This window comes from Rousettus aegyptiacus, unplaced genomic scaffold (assembly GCF_014176215.1).
Source record: "Rousettus aegyptiacus isolate mRouAeg1 unplaced genomic scaffold, mRouAeg1.p scaffold_m13_p_4, whole genome shotgun sequence".
Classification (NCBI taxonomy): Eukaryota; Metazoa; Chordata; class Mammalia; order Chiroptera; family Pteropodidae; genus Rousettus; species Rousettus aegyptiacus.
In genome coordinates this window covers 96,056,574-96,077,063 of record NW_023416307.1, presented here as the reverse complement: position 1 = coordinate 96,077,063, position 20,490 = coordinate 96,056,574, and the positions used below count along the sequence as shown (strand labels likewise).

Sequence of the window (20,490 nt, the reverse complement as noted above, 5' to 3'; positions counted from 1 at the left end):
TTGTAGCTGGAGGTACAGTGTCCTCCTGGTGTCACCATTGGCTTTGTAATGGAACACTGGAACCTGTGCAGAGCTGTTTACAGCATACAAAATGAGAAGAAGGAAAATGTGATGCGAGTGCGTGGGCCGTGTTCAACCTATGGTTGTGGTTCAGATTCTGTTTTCGAGGTAAACAAACGTAAAAATAATGGTTTTACTATTTTTTTTTTTTTTGCTACATGTATTAACAGACTTTAGAATGATTTTGTTTTAATTGATTTTTTCATGTAAATGAATATAGTAGTATGAAGAAACAGGTAACTGATTGAAATCAAATGATTTTCAAATTATTGATAGTGGATTGCTTAATATTTTCCAAAATAAGAGCTCCTCTATGATTTCAATGTTTGATAAAGATAAGAGAAACTATTAAAACATTAAACCTTATAGTAAATAGCCTGACATAATCTAGTAAATAACATGACATTATTCATTTTATTCTTACTTGTATTTAATTAACCATTTTTTTAATCAAAAATTTCCAAAAATAGAAAATAGGTCCTGCATAATGAACGTCCTCAAAATATCACAGAACATGTAAACACACCTGAAGTTTTGCAAATTGCTTATTTGAGGATAGTAGTTTATCTGTGTTCTCAAGAAATATGACCACACTGATAAAACACAGATAAAACTCATAATAGGTTATAACATTTTCTCAGGAAAAAGAAAAATCTCTTTTTCTTTTGCCTTTATCTTTGGATATAAAATTATTGCTTATAATCCTTTGAATCTGACAAAGGAGATTCCTAGACATTTTTCCTGAGCTTCTTAGAGTCCTTCCTGACCGCTTGCAATTCAGCAAGGCTCATCATCTAAAATTGCTCATTCGTGTATTTCCTGTGACACAAAGTAAACTTTCCTTACATCACCTTGACATCATTTTTTAAAAAGACAATGTAAAGAAATGAAAATGTAAATAAGCCAAATTTCAGGGTCAGGAGGTGTGGGATAATTCTGATCACCAAAAGATAGTATCTGAGTATTTTACTCTGGCAAGTGCCAGGGTTTCCCTTTTAGAAGCTGAAGTCCTTCAGGTTCTTGGCATAATTTGAGAAGACAGGGTAGGTTTTTTTGGCCTACAAAAACTTAATCGATTATATGGAGTTTGTGAAGTGTGCAGAACCATGCTTCATGGCTTTTGTTGCTGCGGAAGATTACCTCCCACTCCCCAATTCCTCCCCGTTGCTACGTGGAGAAGAATTTCAGATCAGTTCAAATCATACCTCTCTAATAACTCACTTGAGGATGAAGAAAGAACACCAGCTTGAGAAGTATAAGATATACCCTGCTCAGTTATTAATCAGTTGCAAGATAGTTAATCCTTCTTGGCCCTAATTTCCTATTTGAAATTATATTATTACTATATTCATTTCCTGCACTATATTTATGCTATCTCAGTGTAAGCTGCTTGTAAATAGGATAAAACATGTATTATATATTTTTTAGTTATCATGAAGTCAAATTCTTATCTTTCTAGGTCAAATCCCTCGATGGTGTATCCGACATAGGCAATATTATTAGGAAGTGGAATGGTTTGATGTCATCAATGGGTGATGCTGACCACTTTGACATTCACTTCCCTTTAGACCTGGATGTGAAGATGAAAGCCATGATTTTTGGAGCTTGCTTTCTCATTGTAAGTCTTTTGCTTTTGACTTATCCTGAGAGAATTATTCTTTCTGATGAATAGTAGTGTAGTATAGTAGAAGGGCAATAAGCTTTGAAACTAGATCAACTTCTGTCTCTACCACTTAGTAGTGACATGTTTTATAAAGTGTTTAACACTTGCAAGCCTCTGTAAATTAGAGATAAAAATATTTATATTTTTTCAGGATTATGAATATTAACTATCATATGAATAAAAGGCCAGGAGAATGCATGGGAGATATTAGACATCCAATGGGTGTAATTGTCATCATTGCATGTTATTATTTTCACTACTTAAAAATGCCTGTCTTGTGACTTCTTAATGGAATAAAATAATTCTAAAACTTATATTCTTTTTCTCTACCTTACTGCCTCTCTGTGAGTGTACTCCTTGGTGTTGTACAACCCTTAGATTTATTAGGTGCAATTCCTTTACTGTATTTCTGACTAATTAATGGTTAATATTCATAAGTAAAGCATAGAAATAAAATTTAAAATTAATATTATTTACCCTAAAAACATAATTAACATATTATAATTGGTACATTTAACATATTTAATATTGATTATCAGTTGTTCCTCCTTTTAATTATAAAAATTTAGTTAATTAGTACACCAAATGGAAAGTTTATTGGCTACCAACAATTTTAAGTTTGTAGTTGATGCTCTTGATATTAGGTTCACTTTATAAAGATTTATTATATTTATTCTTTTTTTTTCAGTTCTTTTTAAACTTTATTGCATATATGAATTCCTGGGGGAATCTTGTTAAAATTTGAATTCTGCTTTAGTTTACGTCTTGTGGATTGGGGGTGGGAGCAGACTGAGATTCTGTAATTTATTCTTAACTGAAATAGGAGGGTCACCAGATAAGTTATACAGAATAATATTTTGTGCATTGCATTTAATTATCTACTTTTATACATATAACTCTCTCTCTCTCTCTCCATATATATATATATATATAACTTTTGCAATTTTAGGACTTCATGTATTTTGAAAGATCTCCACCACAACATTCATCAAGATAGATGGACACAGCAAATCAGCAATTATGGTAAAAAAATATATTAGAAAAGTTGGACTGGGCTTACAGTCAACCCTCAATTATTTGCAAATATATTTATCTGCTTCTGCAGATTATTTTTATCGGGTGTTAGCTTGGACAGGTAGGCTGAGAGGTTAAGAATACTTACATGTGTTTCAATTGAGTGTCTACTTGCCTACTTGGTAGATGAAGAGTTCATCCTGAAAAAGCTATAACTCTCATTAACCAAGTAAATATAGATACAATGAACTTGAAAACATTTTAACATGAGATAGGGAAAATGAATCTCAGTGCTCTCACATTAAAATAGATAATGTCCATCACATTAATAGATAATGTCCATCAACGTATCTTGTTACTGAAGACAAACTTAATTCAAGATAAAAAGAATGATACTCTTTATATTTAAAAACAAAAGGGAAGCAAATATTTTATTGGAAAGGAAATTTTCACCTCTGCACATATATCAAAGCTTCATTTTGTAAAATTGATAAAAGTTTCAATGGAAAATTCGATTGTATTATAAAAAAATTTTTTTTTTAAATCATAAGGTATATGTTTCCCATGCCTCTTCCTTCATTCACTAGCATGAACAATCAGGAGCTGCCCTATATATGAAGACAAGGTCAGGCTATCAGGAAAAGAGGTGACCAGGGACACAGCCAGTCTGGATCTGATAGCAATTTAGAGACATCAGTGCCCCTCTAAAAAGCTTGCATTTAATACATTTAACCTCGCTTGGTAACAGATGCATTATATACAAAATATATTTGGCCAAGTCTCTAAGATTGCTTATTGAACCTTTGTATCTTGTTTGATGTGACACAGAGGAGGTAACTTTTTTCTTTCAAGATGACCCCTGATAATCACTGTGCTGTTTTAATTGCAAGAGTTGCAGTGTTTTATTTTTTAATTTTGAAATGTGACAGTCTGTGTAGCACTTTGTAAAAGCAAAAAATACAAAGTCCGACGCTGCTTAATATTGCTTTACTGCTTTTTAAATAATAGATAAATCTGTATTTATGCAAAGAAGATAAAACAGTGAACGTGCATCTTACCTGGAATCTATAACTTAATTAGTACAGATTATATAGGATCAATGTAGTTTATGTATAAATTGAACTTGTTTGTATTGGATCAATGTAGTTAAAGCATAAATTGTACTTGTTTATATTAACTAATAGCAGCAAGTGTTAGTGAATATACTCTGATAAATCCACTTGCTTCTGTTGCACTTTAGTTTCCTATCTGGATATGGATTGTGTTCTTTGAATGCAGTACATAAAATGGAATGTAGTCTTCTGTTCCTTATTAAATAAAGAAAGCGTGAGTGTTCTTAGATTTGGATATTCTGAGATGAGGGCCTTTACCCACGGTTCTTATTGGAATGAAAGAAAGGTGCCTCACTTTAATTACATTCATCTTTCATGGTAAAAGTTGTTTTACTCAATTTCTTGTAAAGTTCATTTTTATGCATGACTACTAGATTTTTAAAAAATATGTAAAAGTTACTGCTTTCTAAAATACTAATTACCTTATATTTAAAAATATAATTTCAGTCTTAAACATATATATTATTTCTTATAATAATGCCTGATATTTTCTATAGAAAATCAGACAAATAGTATTTAGAAAATTTATTTACATAAACTTTTCATTTTTACTTGCCTATATCTCATTCCAAGACCTACTGCTTAATACTAAGAAAAAATCATTTTTAGCATTTGACATTTTAAATTTGTTTAATTTTTTTGTAATATTAACATGTCTCTTAGCTATTATTTCTTTAACAATAATGTGTCATATTTTTATACTATAGTTCATATTATATTTTCTATATTTCTTAATGGTATTTCATTGTGTAAAATTGGTGATATTGATTAAAAATAAGCTCTTCTCTGAAATTTGTGTACTTTCAAGCTTCATTGTATTGTTTTTGGCTTTTAAATAAATATAAAATGGCTTATAGTAAAATAATACTGTTTTATTTTTTGACTTGTGATTGAGTCTTTGCTATAGACTATGTTTATAAAATACCCTGATGTGATAGTATTTGGAAGTGGGGCCTTTGGGAGATGATAGCTCATGTGGGTGGCACCCTCATAAATGGGAATGGTGCCCTTATAATCTGCCAGGGCCTTTATCTTGGACTTTCCCACATCCAAAACTGTAAGGAAAGTGTATTGTTTAAGCCATCTAATCAATGGCACTTTTGTTACAGCACCCCAAAAGGATTAAGGCAGAAATTTATACTGAGAAGGAAGGTGCTGCTTTAACAAGTACCTAAAAATGTGGAAGTGGCTTTGGAACTGGGTAACAGGTGGAGACTGGAAGAGTTTTGAAGTGTATTCTAGAAAAAGCCTAGATTGTCATGAACAGAATTTTAAATGATTCTGGTGAGAGCTCAGAGAGAAGAGAGGAGAGCTGTAGCTTAAGCCTCAATCTTCTTAGAGAATGCCTAAGTAATCCTGAACAGAATGTTAGAAATAATGGATGGTAAAAGCCATTTCATTGAGGTCTCAGATGGAAATGAGAAACAGCTTATTGAAAACTGGAGGAGAGACAATTATCATTTAAAGTAACAAAGAACTCGGCTGAATTGTATTCATGTTTTAGTATTTTGTGAAAGATAGAACTTGCAAGCAATGAAACAGTATTTAGCTGAAGCGAGTTCTAAGTGTTAAAGGTGCTACTTGTCTCCGCCTGACTGCTTATAGTAAGTAAAATGGAGCAGAGAGAAATGATTTGAAAATGGAATTGTTAAGCAAGAAGGGAACAGAATTTAAAGATTTGGAATAATGGCAACACTAAAGATGTGGCCAAGGAGATTAATGTGGGTCAGCATTCTCAAGGGAAGCCAAGTACCATTTTTCAAGACAGTAGAAGAATGACCCCAAAAGTGATTCAGTGAGCAGCAGAGCTTCCACTCACATTACAGGCCCCAGTACAAGGGCCTGATGGGCAGAGCAGTTCAAAGGAGAGGCCACCAGCACCTATGGGAATCTCTCTATGCATTCTCTGGTTCTACGTCACATGGGGATTTCATTCTCTGCACTCTGGTGCCATGCCCCCTGCCACCCCAGATGTGGCTATGGCAGGCCCTGGTATGGCATGGGCTTAAGCAGCCACCTCTCCAGTGGGTGCAGGCAGCAAACTTTGGAGGTATCCACGTGACCCCTTTTCTGCTGGAGTGCAGAATGCACAGGCCAAGGCAACATGGCCACCTCTACCTAGATTTCAAAGCCTGGGGCTCCCTGGGATTGCCTCAGGTTGAGGAGTCCAGCCCTAAAGAGTCCTAGGGCCCAAGCATAGAGTCTACTGGGGCCATTCTGCCCAGCCTTGTGAGTGACATGGCCATCCCAGTGGGCCTGAAAGGGAGAACATTGAGTCAAAGATTATTCTTGAGCCTTAATGTTTAATATTTGTCCTGTTCAGTTTTGGAATCCCCTGAGGCCTATCACTCCTTTTTTCTTTCCTATTTCTTCCTTTTGGAATGAGAATGTATGTCTTGTGCCTGTCTCACCATTGTATTATGGAAGCATCTAATTTGTTTAGTTTCACAAGTTACAGCTAGAGAGCAATTTGCCTCAGGATGAGCCATAACTCAAATCTTGCCCATATTTGATTTAGATGATATACATGAGATGTTGGACATAGACTTTTGAGTTGTTGCTTGAACAAGTTAAGACTTTTTGGCTATTAAGATGGAATGAGTGTATCTTGCATGTAAGAAGAGCATGAATTTTATTCTGACCAAGGTGGGATGCTATAGACTGAATATTCCCCAAAATTCTTGTTGAAATCTAACCCCCAATATTTGAGGGTATTTAATGGTGAGGCCTTTAAAAGGTGATTAGATCATGAGAGTAGAGCTGTTATAAATGGGATTAGTGTCTTTATCAAAGAGAACTTGGGAGGTTCCCTTGCACCTTCTGCCATGTGAGGACACAGAAGACAGCCATCAGTGAATCAGGAAGTGGGTTCTCACCAGACAGAATCTTCCAGAGCCTTGATCTGGACTTCTAGAACTCTGAGAAATTAATCTATTTTGTGTATAAGGTACCCAGTCTATGGTATTTTTGTTATAGCAGCCCAAATGCACTAAGACAGTCTTAGAATACTATTATCCAAAAGGATTGTTGAAGCTTCTTTCTTATATAAGATTAATACAATAAATTCATTTCTGTAGTGTTGCATAGTAGTAACTAGCTTTCCGCTATGTGCGTGTGTGTGTGTGCGCGTGCGTGCGCGTGTTATTTATAAATGCTTATTTCTAATCTATTTATTTAGAACACATTTAAATTTTAAATATGATTTTAATGCCGGTATATCATGGAGGAAAGCTGCTAGAATTTAAAACATCGGTGAAGAATACATTTAAAAACAATTTTATCTTAATGACCATATTTCCCAGAAATTATACAAGAAGCTGGTTTTACCAGACTAATTTACTAGCTGAATTTTTAACCAACAGATGTGAAATTAAGTTCAAGTATAGAATAAGCAGTGATTCCAGAAAACAGAACCCTGCCTGTGTTAGGACAGCTGGCTACTTTTTAGTCCTTTCCCCGACAGTGTCCAAGGTTTAATACAATTTATATTGAAAGATGCTAACTTTGGAAACCCATTTAATAAACTAATACAAAATTCAGCTTTTTGTCTAGCGATGGCTAATATTTAAAATGGACCTTTTCTCATAACTTGGTTGACTTATACAGAATGCATTTCCCATTTGCCCCTAGGCCTCTTGAATTGTAAATCTTAGAAAGAGAAAAACAGAATGCTACATTCCAAGTGTAGTCAAAGTGAGGCAGGTCAAAGTGAGGCAGCATGGTATGTATGCTACATGATAACACTTAGCATGGTTAGTAATAGTACATGGCAGATATTCATTCAGTATTTGCCTAAAGAATAACAACAATACAATCTGTGGATATATTTTTGAAATATTGGTTACAAGAGCTAGTCAAAAATTTACTGTTCTCTCCACTATTTCACGCTATCAATAATTATTTTTTGAACATCCACTAAATTCAGGCATTCAAGCTATTCCTGAAAGCAGAGGCAAATGCAAAAATTAAAAACACATAATTGCTACTCTTGGGTTCCGAGGCTAAAGAATGAGACAGATTTTTAAATGCACAAAATATACATTTTTGAAGACCACATGGACGTGTTCAATAGGATGTTAGCACATTCAGCAGAGGCGATGTTACTAGCAGCATCTCAGATGCTATATAATATATTTCTGTTCTATTTAATCAGACAGTTTAGGCTGGCTGTTTTTATTATATGCCCAGGTAAATTTCCTGGTACTGTTGGAAGCGAATGAGATATATTTTACAGTTTTGTGTGCAAGCTGAATGCATGGTAAATACAATTAGGTCAGTTTAGCAAATTTTCATCAAACAAGGTAAGGATTGGTTGTTTATTACAGTAAACACTGAACTCAGGAGAGGTGCATTTATGATAACCCAAAAAATATTTGTTGAATGAATGAAAAAAAGCCATGTGTATGACACTGTGCTAGATGTTCAAGGAGACATGAAAAGGTAGTCCTCTATCAGCAAGGGTAAAGCAAGTAAGTATGTAATTGTGGCACAAAGCTAAAAAATTATTGCATGGAATAAAAATTATTTTGTTTGAAAATGTATCTTAATTCTCACAACTATATCATGAGATAACCATCAATAACATTTTTTAAAGGAAAAGACAAACTTTATCAAGAGGTAATAGTAAGAAGGAGATGGAGTGCTAAGTATTTTCTTCTTTCTGCTATAATTGTAATAAAGGAAAACCAAATAGTTGGATAAGGTGAGAAATATGAAAACTCTTAGGAAAGGGAGAATAGAACAGGTGGAATTGAGCTAATGAAAGAGCTTGTAGAGCTGCCCAGTCTCAAGTTTCCATCTAGAAATCTGGTCAGGCAGCCTACTGTCTTAACTCCATTTTCCCAGTTCAGAATGGATTGGTGAGTGTTCACTATTGTGTGTGGGGAAGGTGAGGAAGGTGCTAAGGCTAGGGTGATAATAGGGCTTCTGCATATATATAAACAAAAAGTAAATAGTAAATTCTAAAAACATTCTGTAATTAGAGCTAGCTTAATGGTTGCTCATTAAATTTTCCTGCAGGAGTTAGTTCTGCTGCTTTTCAACAAAGGAGCCAGTTGCATACAATTCTGAGATGTGTAGTTGCTAGGTATACCTCAAGATTTAATTCCAGGCCAGATGGATATGCATCTCAGCATGGATGGAGTAAAACTAACCTAATCAGGAGATAGCTGGTATAATATGCACAACTCCCCATGAAACAACGATGATGATGATAACAGCCTTAGTGCTTCCTGTAAGGTAGACACCATTCTGGTTCTAAGGAATTTCCATATATTAACTCATTCAATTCTCATAACCCTATAATTCCCATTTTACAGATAAATAAATAGAGATTTAGGTATCTTATAAAAAGCTTATGTCCACGAAACCATTATTTGAAGATGGCTCTTAAGGCTACACCTTAAACCACTGTCCTCTGTGCTTCTTTCATCTGTGTGATATATGATTTCTTTGCGTGTTAACAGAATTATAGGGAAACAGAAATAGCGTAAAACGTTGACATGTTAACTCATGTGTTCTCAAATTTAAGATTATGACTCTTCTCGTAAGCGGCCTGAGATGACCTCTGAAAATGGTTCACTATTGACCCAGAAAACCCACAAAATCATGCAAATCAAGAGGTTCATATCTTCACGTTCACTTTAAGAACACCCATGAAACTGCCACGGCCATCAAGGATATGCATATCCGAAAAGCCACCAAATATCTGAGGGATGTCAGTTTACAGCAGCAATGTGTGCCATTCCGTTGTTACAATGGGAGAGTTGGTATGTTTGACCAGGCCAAACAGTGGAGGTGGATACAGGGTTGGTGGCCCAAAAAAAGTGCTGAATTTTTGCTTCACATGCTTAAAAATGCAGAGAGTGATGCTGAACTTAAGGGTTTAGATGTAGATACTCTGGTCATTGAGCACATTCAGGAGAACAAATTCCCAAGATGCCACACAGAATTTACAGAGCTTGTGGAGGATGAACCCCCACATGAGCTCTCCCTGCCACACTGAGACTATATTCACTGAAAAAGAGCAGATTTTTCCTAAACCAGAAGAGAAGGTTGCAAAGAAGAAACAGATATTTCTAAAGAAACTGGAGAAATAAAAATTTATGGTCCCAGTAGTAAATTCAGCATCAAATAAATGCTAATAAAAGTAAAAAAAAAAAAAAAAGGGGGAGAGGTGGGGGATTATGACTGAGAAGCCTATGATGCTCTGAGGAGGTCTGGTCTGAGGGTATGCTCTTTTCTGAAAAGCTTGTTTTTACTTTTGCTTTTGTGGGTTTCCCAGTGGTTGTTTCCAACTGATGATCATTTTTATGTTATTTCTCAGTTTGGTGCTTCCCAAATCATCTAGGTATTTTAAATACAAACCCCAAAACAATGGAGACAATTCTGGCTTAAGAATTCTCAGTAAACATTTTTTTTCTTTACCTCTAGCACAAGCCAAAATAGTCAAGCTTTTTCTTGATCTCTAATTGCCAGTTGGTGAAATTTTTTCTAATTCATCTTTTACAATGGAGTGTGTCTCTTTAAGGGCTTCCATTTTATTGGTAGTCTGTTCCAATAGTATACCTTGCCCAAGGCCTCATCTCCTGCCTTGAGTTGGTAGGTGAAATCTAAGCCTCTTGCCAAAAAAGATTGGTATTTCCTATCTGGGATGCCAAAAAAGTGTCAGCCTGTGTTTAATAGTTCGATATTTCAGATTGTTACTGGTTTTGACCACTACCAAATTCTCTTACTCTCTTAGGAGCTATACTTTGCATTCAAATAGCTTTTGGTTATACTTTAGCCAGACTTTCTAAGTGTTCTAGAGTAAAGGTTTTTAAGATGATCTAGTTTGCAACATTGCCAGCAATAGAAATGATCTATTTTTTTCTTTTTACCAGCACACAATTTTATTACGAAATATTCAGGGGATAATGCTTTAACATAAGCATAAAATTTAAAACAATTTTAACTTGTAAATTATTACTATTTGATAGACCTAATTTATAACTAAATTTTTATTTTGTATTTGAGATGACATATTATCTTCCTATAACCATATTATTGAATTCCAGATTCTCTTAAAGTATGTTTAATGTTACTAATATTGTTGTTAGGTAAATGAGATTCATTTAAAATGGTGCCAGCTCCTCTGCAGCCCAAACTCAGATAAATTTATTTGGGGAAATTACAGAAACAATTATTTCCTTGAACAGTTTTTTTAAAACATTTTGCTCAAATCGTCTTAGCCAACAGTCATTAAACTTAATTTATTTGTTTTAATTTTTTTTATTATACTAGATAAAAACAGACAGATAGAAATCAGATACTTTTTGGAACTCTTGATATGCAGGAATGGGCACCTCGAGGACAGCAGAGAGAAGTAATTAGGATGACAAAATATTTATCTAATTTTGAAGCAACGCTCTTCCCTCCCATAACAGTCTACTATAGGGGGCAGCATCAGTTCACAATTTTTTTTTTAGTAAACTATATTAATTTTTTTCAGCCAAGAATATATTGGTACTAATCTATAAGTTTTAATGAGTAGAATCAAAGGATTTTAAGGACTATCTGCTCTACATTTTAATACACAAATGAAGACATTAAGAGAGGCCCAGGTCCTGTATCCAAAGTCAAACCTGGAATTAGTTGTAGAACCAGAAGTAAAAGTACAGATCTCCATTTTTTTATTCCAAATTCCTTCTACCACACCCAAAATTTATCAGTGATTTTAATGCACTATCTTTCATAACACTGAAATTTTAATCAATAAAAAAACTAAAAACCAACTTTCAAATTTTTTAATGTTCTAAATCAATTTAAAGCACATGCTTGTAGAGTCTAACTCAGTAAAGCAGACTAATTTTACAGACCTCTAACTGTTAAAAAAAAAAAAAAAAACTAAATTACTATGTGACAAAATAACAACAGAAACACTTAGAATGTTTGCATCATGAATGAGAAAAGTTTATTTTATTTATTCAACCATTGATACAATGATATCTTCTGTAATCACCATTCACTTTTGAGTTTAATTTCTTTATTAAAATATGTATATTTAGGGGTTTTTTTAGTAAAACGCTATTCATTGTTTGATAGATTTTCCTGCTTTGAAGAAATGTATTCATTGGTTCAAAAGCAGTTTCAGTTAAACAAAGACAATCAGTCCATTATCCTGAGTAAGGAAAGGAAAATATAGCTAATGAGCGATTGAGTACAACTCTTGCATAGATGTGACCTAGTCTGACTATTGGCCTGACAGATGACAGAAACAGACGACATGGCTGGGGATGTGGGAATATTTTATTCAGGGTTCTGGCAGATGAGATGAGAGTCAGCTATGAGGGTTATTCCTGGCAATGCTAAGTGGCTATTTTATCCCCTTGAGTTGCTTTCCTATTATTTTTTCTACTAGTTAGGATATTTCAATTCGCTTTTTTCTGTGTTTTTTGTTTGTATACCTCTCCCTATTTTTTATGGCTTTGTGCATTTCTGTTTATGACACATACATGTCACTTGTTTGAGATATGGCCACAGGTCCTGCTTGGACATGGAAATCAGGGACAGTTTATGCTATTTTCTTCACTGATAGATTGCTTTATGAATGAAATCAATTGCAAGATAGACAAAGGAGGGACACACAAATGATTTTTATCCTAATAAGACTATTTTAGGAATATCCACCGTTCCCTGCTAACAATAGGTTTACAGAATGTGTAGAATCAGAGTTACCCTCCCTGTCTCAGGCAGAGCTGGAAAACCAGAGGTGTCCCCGATGGAAGCTGTCCCGTATAAAACTTACCTCATGAATGGGCTGGGTATGTGTGCTCCCAGCAGACAGGCTCTCCAAAGACAGAAAAAGAAGGGACTGAACTACTTATGCCCAGTTCCTTCTTTCGAACTCACTAGCTGGGTAAATCATCCCGGCTCCCTAAAGCAAGTAAATGAGGAGATAGAGAATGTCTAGGAATGTTCCCCAATACCACTGCCATTACATGGACATATCAGGAGTGGAGAATGTTTGAGTTAGAAATTGTTTTGCCCCCTTGAGTCTATTTTGACCTTCTTTCCCTTATATTTTATAGCTTCTGATTTCACAGACTCACAGTGAAGCCTGGAATAAATATAATATTTCCTTAATGTAAATGCATGGTGAAGTTCTGTTTGATTAAAAGTGAAACGTACAACTTCTTTAAAAGATAACTGACGCATATCATTTATTTCTTATTCTTTCCTACTCTCTGTATGCTTAGCATAAGAAAAACAGATCAAGGTTTTAACAGTAGATACCTCTGGAAAGTGGAATTGCAGAAGTTCATCTTTGTTTTAGATGCTTCTTTATTACTTGAAATCATTGTAATAAATGTTAATTTCATACTTAAAAAACTAAAGATAAACTTTTTAAAGTTTCCTATAACTGGCAATCCCTAGGATGCCACGTTTTGGCTATAATTTAGGGCATTCTAGCCTTGAAGTAATATTCAATTTATTGTGAGCTTTTCCTTAACCGCAGTGTAAAGGACCTGCCCCCGTACACTGGTTTAATTGCTCTGGGATGGGATCTGGGCATACATAGTTTTAAAAAGTCCCTTGGTCTTTCTTTTGTGTAGTATAAGATGAGAACAATTGGACATCAGTCATTGACTTCTCATAGTTGCACATAAACGTCACCTCGACTACTTTGTAAAATCTCACGTCCTAGCTGGATTCCAGAGCAGCAGCACCAGAATCTGGAGTTCCTTAGGTGATCTAATGTGCAGCCAAGTTTGTTAACAGAGGTTACTGCTTGAAAGCTTCCAGGCAACTTCCCTCCAATTTGCATGTAAGCTGATAAAATAAACATTCTTGCTTTTATCTATGTCTAGCCAAAAGAATAGGGTTGCTAAATAAAATACAGGATGCCTTGAATTTGAATTGCAGATATCAATTTATAATAAGAGATTGTCCCATGCAATATTTGAGATAACACACACAAAATTATCTATTGCTTATATGAAAATCACATTTGACGGGGCTTCCTGTCTCTTTACTTGTGAAATCTGGCAACCCTGCAAAAGAAACACAGATAGTGCTACAGAAATCACAGAAGTGTAATACAGATCTCTGTATGTAAAGAGCTTTAAGAGATTGAATACTTTAGGAGGAAGCAAAGCGAGATCACCTTGCTGATGCCCAATAAAATGTCCTGAAAGTCTTCTTTTTTTATCTCTCATCCCCAATTTCCTGAGGTTTTACAACTGGCTTAGTTTCTTTGCTGGATTTGCTCAACAAATAAGTAAATAACTACCAAATTCTGCTCCTTTTGCTCCCATTCACCTCAATTCTTTTTCCTTCAACCAACTAAACAAACCTATTTTCAGATTTTGCTAATCTTTTTTTCCACACCTCGCAGAAAAAGACTGAACTAAGAAAAGGTACAAATGGGTTTGGCCAGAGTGTGTGAGATGTGTGTGCATGTACACATTCATGGGTATGCAGGAATATTAGAGCCCTTTCTTTAGGTATCATTCCTTTTTCATTCATGTGAAAATGTCAGCTTCAGGGTATAGCCTGTCGGTGTTGAACTAAGAATTAGTGTATATTTATCTCCTAACTGTTGCTTTCAGTGTCAGCTTCAAAAATAAACCACAGAGTCTCCCTTCAGTAAAAGGCCTATTGAAAAGAAAGACTTATCTCTGACAACTTTTAAATTTCTGTTGTCTAAAATTCTCCATTAATTACACAAATCACCACTATAGATGATCAATTTATGATAAGAGAACAATGAACGCTTAAACTATAATAGTGTCTAATATTTAGTTGGGGGTGGGGAAGCAAGTATCTAGTAAGAATTGGATGGTTTCTGCAGACATGTGATCTATCAGAAAGCACTTACTAAACATTGTAGGGCCCAAATTTTGCTTTGAGTACCACAGCTGCCCTTGCTAATCATTTGGCTTTAGGCTAGAAGTGAAGCTCTTCTGCTCTTCCACTTCTGCTTTTGTAAAATTAAAGCCACAATGCCTAATTTGTTTTGATAAGTATTGTTGTGAGAATTCCAATGAGATAATTTATGTGGATAGGATTGAACTATTCCAAACATTAACATTTTTACTGGGTAAAAGAAAAGAAGGAAGAGTAGGAACGGAGTTTGTTTTGGTCTATAAAAGGAAACTTAGACAGGCTCTCGTATGAGCTAGCAAAGCAAATTGACCCAGAAATACCCTCAAGGTATAAAAGAAACATCAGTTAGCAGACCAACTGTAAGCACTGTTTTTTTTTTTTTTTTTTTTTAAGGAAAAAGAAAAGATTAAATGTGCCAAGCCACAAGATTAGCCCCCTTAGAGGCTCTTGGCATGGTGGATTTGTTGAATAATCATGTTCCTCTTCCCTGGTTAGATGAAATCATTTGACCCAAGGATGAGTCACAGACAAACTTACGGAAAGATCCTCAAAGTCTGAGCGGTAAAGTAAATGAAATGGAAAAAATGTGTATGGATGCCATTTTTCCATATAGCTAGATAGATTAGCTAGTTTAAGTTCCACTTATGAACCAGAACCCATTCTGTTTTTAGAGTTCAAGGAGACTGCATTTTGTCAGGCTCTTCCAAGTTTAAATATGTGATTGATGCAGGACAGGGCAAATCCTACTAAGTGGGTCTGTACCAAAAGAGAGGTTTCTTTGACTAAGCACAAGAAAGAATTCAAACACACACCAAAGTTAGAGTCAAAAGAAAAGTTTATTAGAGAAGGGGTTACATTCCATAGATAGAGTGTGGTCTTCTTTCAGAGACAGAGAATGAGAGGACCTGAGAGAGACTCAGAGGGACAGAGAAAACAGAACAAATAACGGTGAGAAAGACTGAGAAAAAAAAAACACTGAGAGGGACTGAGAAAAAGACAAAGGCACTGATAGGGACCCTGAGTGTTCAGGGAATTCAATTTATACATCATTCTGTAAGTTACAGTTTAAAGACTTCTTCACCCATTTTCCTTTGATACTATGGACATACGGTTTGAAAGGATAAAAGTACTTAGCACGGAAATGTAAGAACAGTAGTGTAAACGGCCTGCCGGGAACTCCCAGCCTTTGATCCATAGTTTCCCCATGTTTAGCCACAGGACATGAATGATTTTATTTTGTATAGGGAGCAACTTTCTCTTCACAGTGTGGGGAAGTGGTTTGTTAGGAGTCATAGCAGAAATCTCTCTTTGTTCTGCAGGTGTCCTTGTGGCCTGGCTGTAGGGCTAATCAGCATGTTGAAATTTCCGAATATAGTTTGATTTAACCTTTTAGTTCTCTCGCCTCCTTCCTACATTATTTGAGACTGCATTATGTTAGGCTCCTCCAAGTTTGAATATGTGATTATTCAGACAAGCTCTAAACTCAAGTATACTATTGCAGTTTCCACGACAAATTTAAAGAAAAAATCAAACAGTATGATAACCCTTCAAAAAGAAAAGAAAAAATATATAAATAACTGTATTATCTACCTATACATATAATGTATTAGTTCAATTTTTAGGCACACTAAATTCTTTACAAAGTTAACTGTCAGTTAATGAGCTATTTACTTTTCCTAAGGACCTAGTTACAGTGAGGCCAGAGTGGGGACCCTTCCAAGGTGTCTGTCTATTGCTAACATAGTTTTGGAAATCACCTTTTACAAATGACTCCCCAAACTATAAAACTTAGTTTGTACCACAAACAAACTCTATGACTCAGTGGAATTACTCTGAATTACTGCATCCCCCCACCTATCTCAAATCCAGTCTCAAAGACTTACCAAGTTAAGTCGCTCCCTTCTGAAAATGCTTCAGGAACTTTCCATTTACCCACATACCATTAAGCTAACTTTGTTTCTTCTCAGGGTCGTAGATCATTCTTCCCAGATCTTAAGGCAGTTTACTCCTTTTCTTCACAGTTCACCTCCTCAGAAAGGCATGTCCTGTCCCCTGTATCTAAAATATTTCCAGTCTCCCAAATTACTCTCTTCTTCTTGTCAGTACTTAGCACCATCAGAAATGTTATTTGTTTATAATAATTTTTGAGAAGGCAGGAATTTTGTATGTTATGTTTACCACTCTATCTCATTGCCTACAAAGTAACTAACAAGAAGCAGAGACTAAATAAATGTTGAATAAATACTGTCTAATATAGGCAAAATAATATGATAGCCCCTATAAAGGTAATTTCAAAAGAGAAATTTAAATTTTTAGAATAATTGTGTCCCTAGCCATGATGGCTACTTTGAAAGTGACACCTCTTATTTGTAAATATCCATTGTTCTTAAGAAAAAAAAGAAAATCTTTGTTTCAAAATACAACACATTATGTATACTTAGCAAGACTCCCTGCTTTTGGGTTCTTCTAAGCTTTTTGACAAAAGATATTTACTTCTGGCACTAGCTTTCTTCTTGGGATACAAATCTGGGACTATTTTCTCTCCATCAATTTGTTTTTATCTGGTGGCTGAGGTTAGGAACCCAACCACTATCTCAGGAGTAGGCACGGAAGCCTGAGGGATGTTAGTTAAGCTCTTTTTTATTTTTTATTTTTTTAAGTTTAAGAACAACTGGTTGTTGGTAGACAAAGCTACCAGTTCAGGAGATAGGAATTTACTAAATTTTTTTTGGACATTTGTTACAAGGAGAGAACAAGGAGTCTTGTGGTCAGATGGTCAACCTGAGGACATGTCAATAATTGCCAGAAGGGAGGAATCAAATTTGTTGTTGGCAACCTTGTCTTGTCTTCTTTGCTATTATTTCAGGAATGGCACATTAATTTAAGATAGCAGGGTCTGGTTTACAGGGTAGATGCTTCATTGTATTTGAATCTTGGCTCTTACATTTATGGACAGGAATATTTAGTGACTTCGTTTGTTGCTAGGTTTGAACGACTTCTTTAAATTGGTAACAACAAAACTCAATGGCAGGCTATTGGCACTGGGCACAGACACTTTGGTACAAGGGAACTCTATGGAGACTAACTTAGCTGACTTAGCAGAAGAGAATAAAGCTGAAATATAATTCTGTTCAGAGAGGATGCCAATGAGAAGCAAACTAATTCTTAGGTTGAAAGATAGGACACCAAACTGATTATGAGGTATGATTACAATGTTGCTTCACATGCATGCGCAAACACACATAGGAACACACATATGCAAGAACTTATAAGCATTATCACTCATATACATGCAAACACAATACTGAAAGAAACACATTAAAATATAAACTCTGTTTATATGGGTGGTTAGCTTATGAGTGATTTTATTTTCTTTATTTCTACTTTATTTTCCTATTTTCCTTGTCAAGCTCTATTTTCTCATTCAATCTCTTTATGCCTAGCTCTTCTACCAAAGAACTCTTGATCGTTCTGAAGCCCAATCCAGCTAAATCCTAAACTGTCCAAGTCTACTAGGCTCTGCCTATGTTGCTTCTGTTTACTTTTCATCCCTGAGTCCAAGCTCACAGAGTTAGACTGTTCTTTACCATAAGCTCCAGAGAAACATTTTCTTGTTTGGAATTCAGGTAGCTTTAAAACATGACTGCAAAGTTCTTTGACACTACTCTTTTTGAGTGGTGGGAGTCTATGTCTTACCTTCTTGAAGACAGACAGTCTTGTGACAGACTGTTTCAACCAATTCTGTATGGTGGGAGTAACACTATGTGACTTAAAAAGGCAAAGCGGTTTCTAACTTGTTTTCTGGAACATTCACACTTGGAGTCCTAAGCCACCATGTAAATCCTGACCACTTTGCGGCTATCATGTTGTGAGTTAGCCTCAGCCTCATGGAACCACTATGTGTAGAGGCTGAGCAGAACAATGATAGTGAATGAGCCTTCAGATGATTTCAGCTTGGTAGGGTTCTCCTGGCCTTCAGATCTTCCCAGCTGAGGCCCCAGATGTAAAGAAGCAGAGTCAAGTTGTTCATAGCATGCCCTGTCCGAAGTCTTAACGGCAGAATTTGTGAGCTTAATAAAATTATTGTTTTATATTGCACTACCCAATTTGGGGGTAATTTGTTACACAGCAATAGCCAGAAAACAGGAAACTTGAACACAACTTGAATCAGACTTCTGACAAGGAGTTGAAGTCAGATATTTTTCTATGGTGCAGAAGCCAAATGCAATCATTCTCCTTGGGTTAATATAATGCTTTTTCAACATGTCCCATCAACCCAAGCAGCCTGAAGGTAAACGCTGCTTCCTATTACAGGAATCCCAAAGGAGCCCCTAGAAATAGACTTCTCTTAATGTCATATACATTCCTTAATAAGGAAATAATCTTAATAATTCATATCCTTCACTTATAAAACCTTTGGATCTTTGAAATCTAAGAACTCATTTTCTTTGTCTTCTAAATTTTAAAAACTTCTCACTTTATAAAAAGCACACACTACTTGTCTCCTGGCCCTCCAATTTGGATTTAGCAAAAGATTCTAATTTCTGAAAGTATTCTTCAGGCTTGACCCAAACCCAATGTACCCCAGATGTCAGAGATTAGAAGAGGAGACAAGGTAAAAGTAAATAACATGGATAGAAATTAAAAGCATAGGAGGAAATTAGGAACAAAAGCAAATGTAAGAAGAACTACCATTCTTGGTTCCTTACTGCATGCTGTGTGCTAGTATGTTACATGTATTGTGTCATTTCAACATAACAGCAATCCTAATGATGAAGGTATTTTTATTATTGCCATAATAGATGGATGCACAGATTTTTTTCCAAAGTGGCAGAGCTGATGGTCATACCTAGGGGTTTTACACCAGATCCTGCTCGCTTAATCACTAGACTGTACTGTCTAGAAAGAGTCAAAACTATTTTTATAAAGTTAGAGTTTATTTGACTTTTCATTCTTATTATCTCATGAGTTTGTAATAGCGTTTTTCTCTGTATATTTGGAAGATCTATATAACTAGCATCACAGCCTCAGCTCTACCTCAGATCATCAGGCATTAAATTTTCATAGGGGCACCAGTCCCTGGTGCAAAAAAGGATAGGGACTGCTGGTTTAAATTACATAATAAGAGTCAATATCCTGTTTTATTAATCCCAGCATAGTAAGTAAAATAAGTATGTGTGGAAACTCTGGTTAGAAAAAGGGAACCAATGAATTGAGTCTTTATACATGACAGAAAGGGGGAAAAAAGTAAATGCAGTCATTCATTAGATATTGCAATTTTCAAGGCATTGTGCCAGGGTTTCAGGGAATATAAACATAAATCAGGCACAGCCCTGCCTCAAAAGAAAATATAACCCATGTGTGAGGAAATAAGTATAAGAACATTCTGAGATAGCGAGTATGATGAAGGGATGCAGAGAAACTGCCAAGCTGGGCATAAAAGGAGGGAGCATTTGCAGCTGCAGGAATTAGAGAAGATGTTTAGTAATAAAATGATTAACTATTTCCATTTTTTTGTGGGATGTCCAGTGACTATTAAATTCACTCTTTAGTAGTTAAGTTTATCTTTATGACACACTTTTTAAAGAATATGCCTTTAATAATATGGTGATCACTTGTATTTTATACACCCTGTAGTGATGATGGTTTCTATCAGACAAGACTATGGAAGTCCCTCAGTTTTTGATGAACTTCTTTCAGAATTAGAAATATTAGAAATATTTATAAATCGATTTTCAAGTCTCATTATTCACCCCATATGCCAAATTATTTTAT

At 35.3% G+C, this 20,490-nt stretch overlaps 1 protein-coding gene and 1 pseudogene across 9 annotated transcripts in view; both read left to right on the top strand.

Moving 5' to 3' along the window:
- The window catches only part of PLSCR4 (phospholipid scramblase 4), a 54,490-nt gene extending 50,148 nt beyond the window's left edge, over nucleotides 1-4,342 (top strand). For 4 of the 9 annotated variants that reach the window (XM_016166068.2, XM_016166085.2, XM_016166067.2 and 1 more), the window contains 3 exons: nucleotides 7-168; nucleotides 1,520-1,678; nucleotides 2,673-4,319. In XM_016166068.2, the coding sequence (XP_016021554.2) occupies nucleotides 7-168; nucleotides 1,520-1,678; nucleotides 2,673-2,720 (369 nt within the window). In that variant the 3' untranslated portion in view covers nucleotides 2,721-4,319. Of the gene's footprint in view, nucleotides 1-6; nucleotides 169-1,519; nucleotides 1,679-2,672 lie in introns of all 9 variants that reach the window. The other 5 variants (XM_016166057.2, XM_016166108.2, XM_016166099.2 and 2 more) reach the window with 4 other exon arrangements.
- A 4,877-nt stretch (nucleotides 4,343-9,219) lies between these two features.
- LOC107521402 lies at nucleotides 9,220-9,965 on the top strand (annotated as a pseudogene).
- The last annotated feature ends 10,525 nt before the right edge of the window (nucleotides 9,966-20,490 follow it).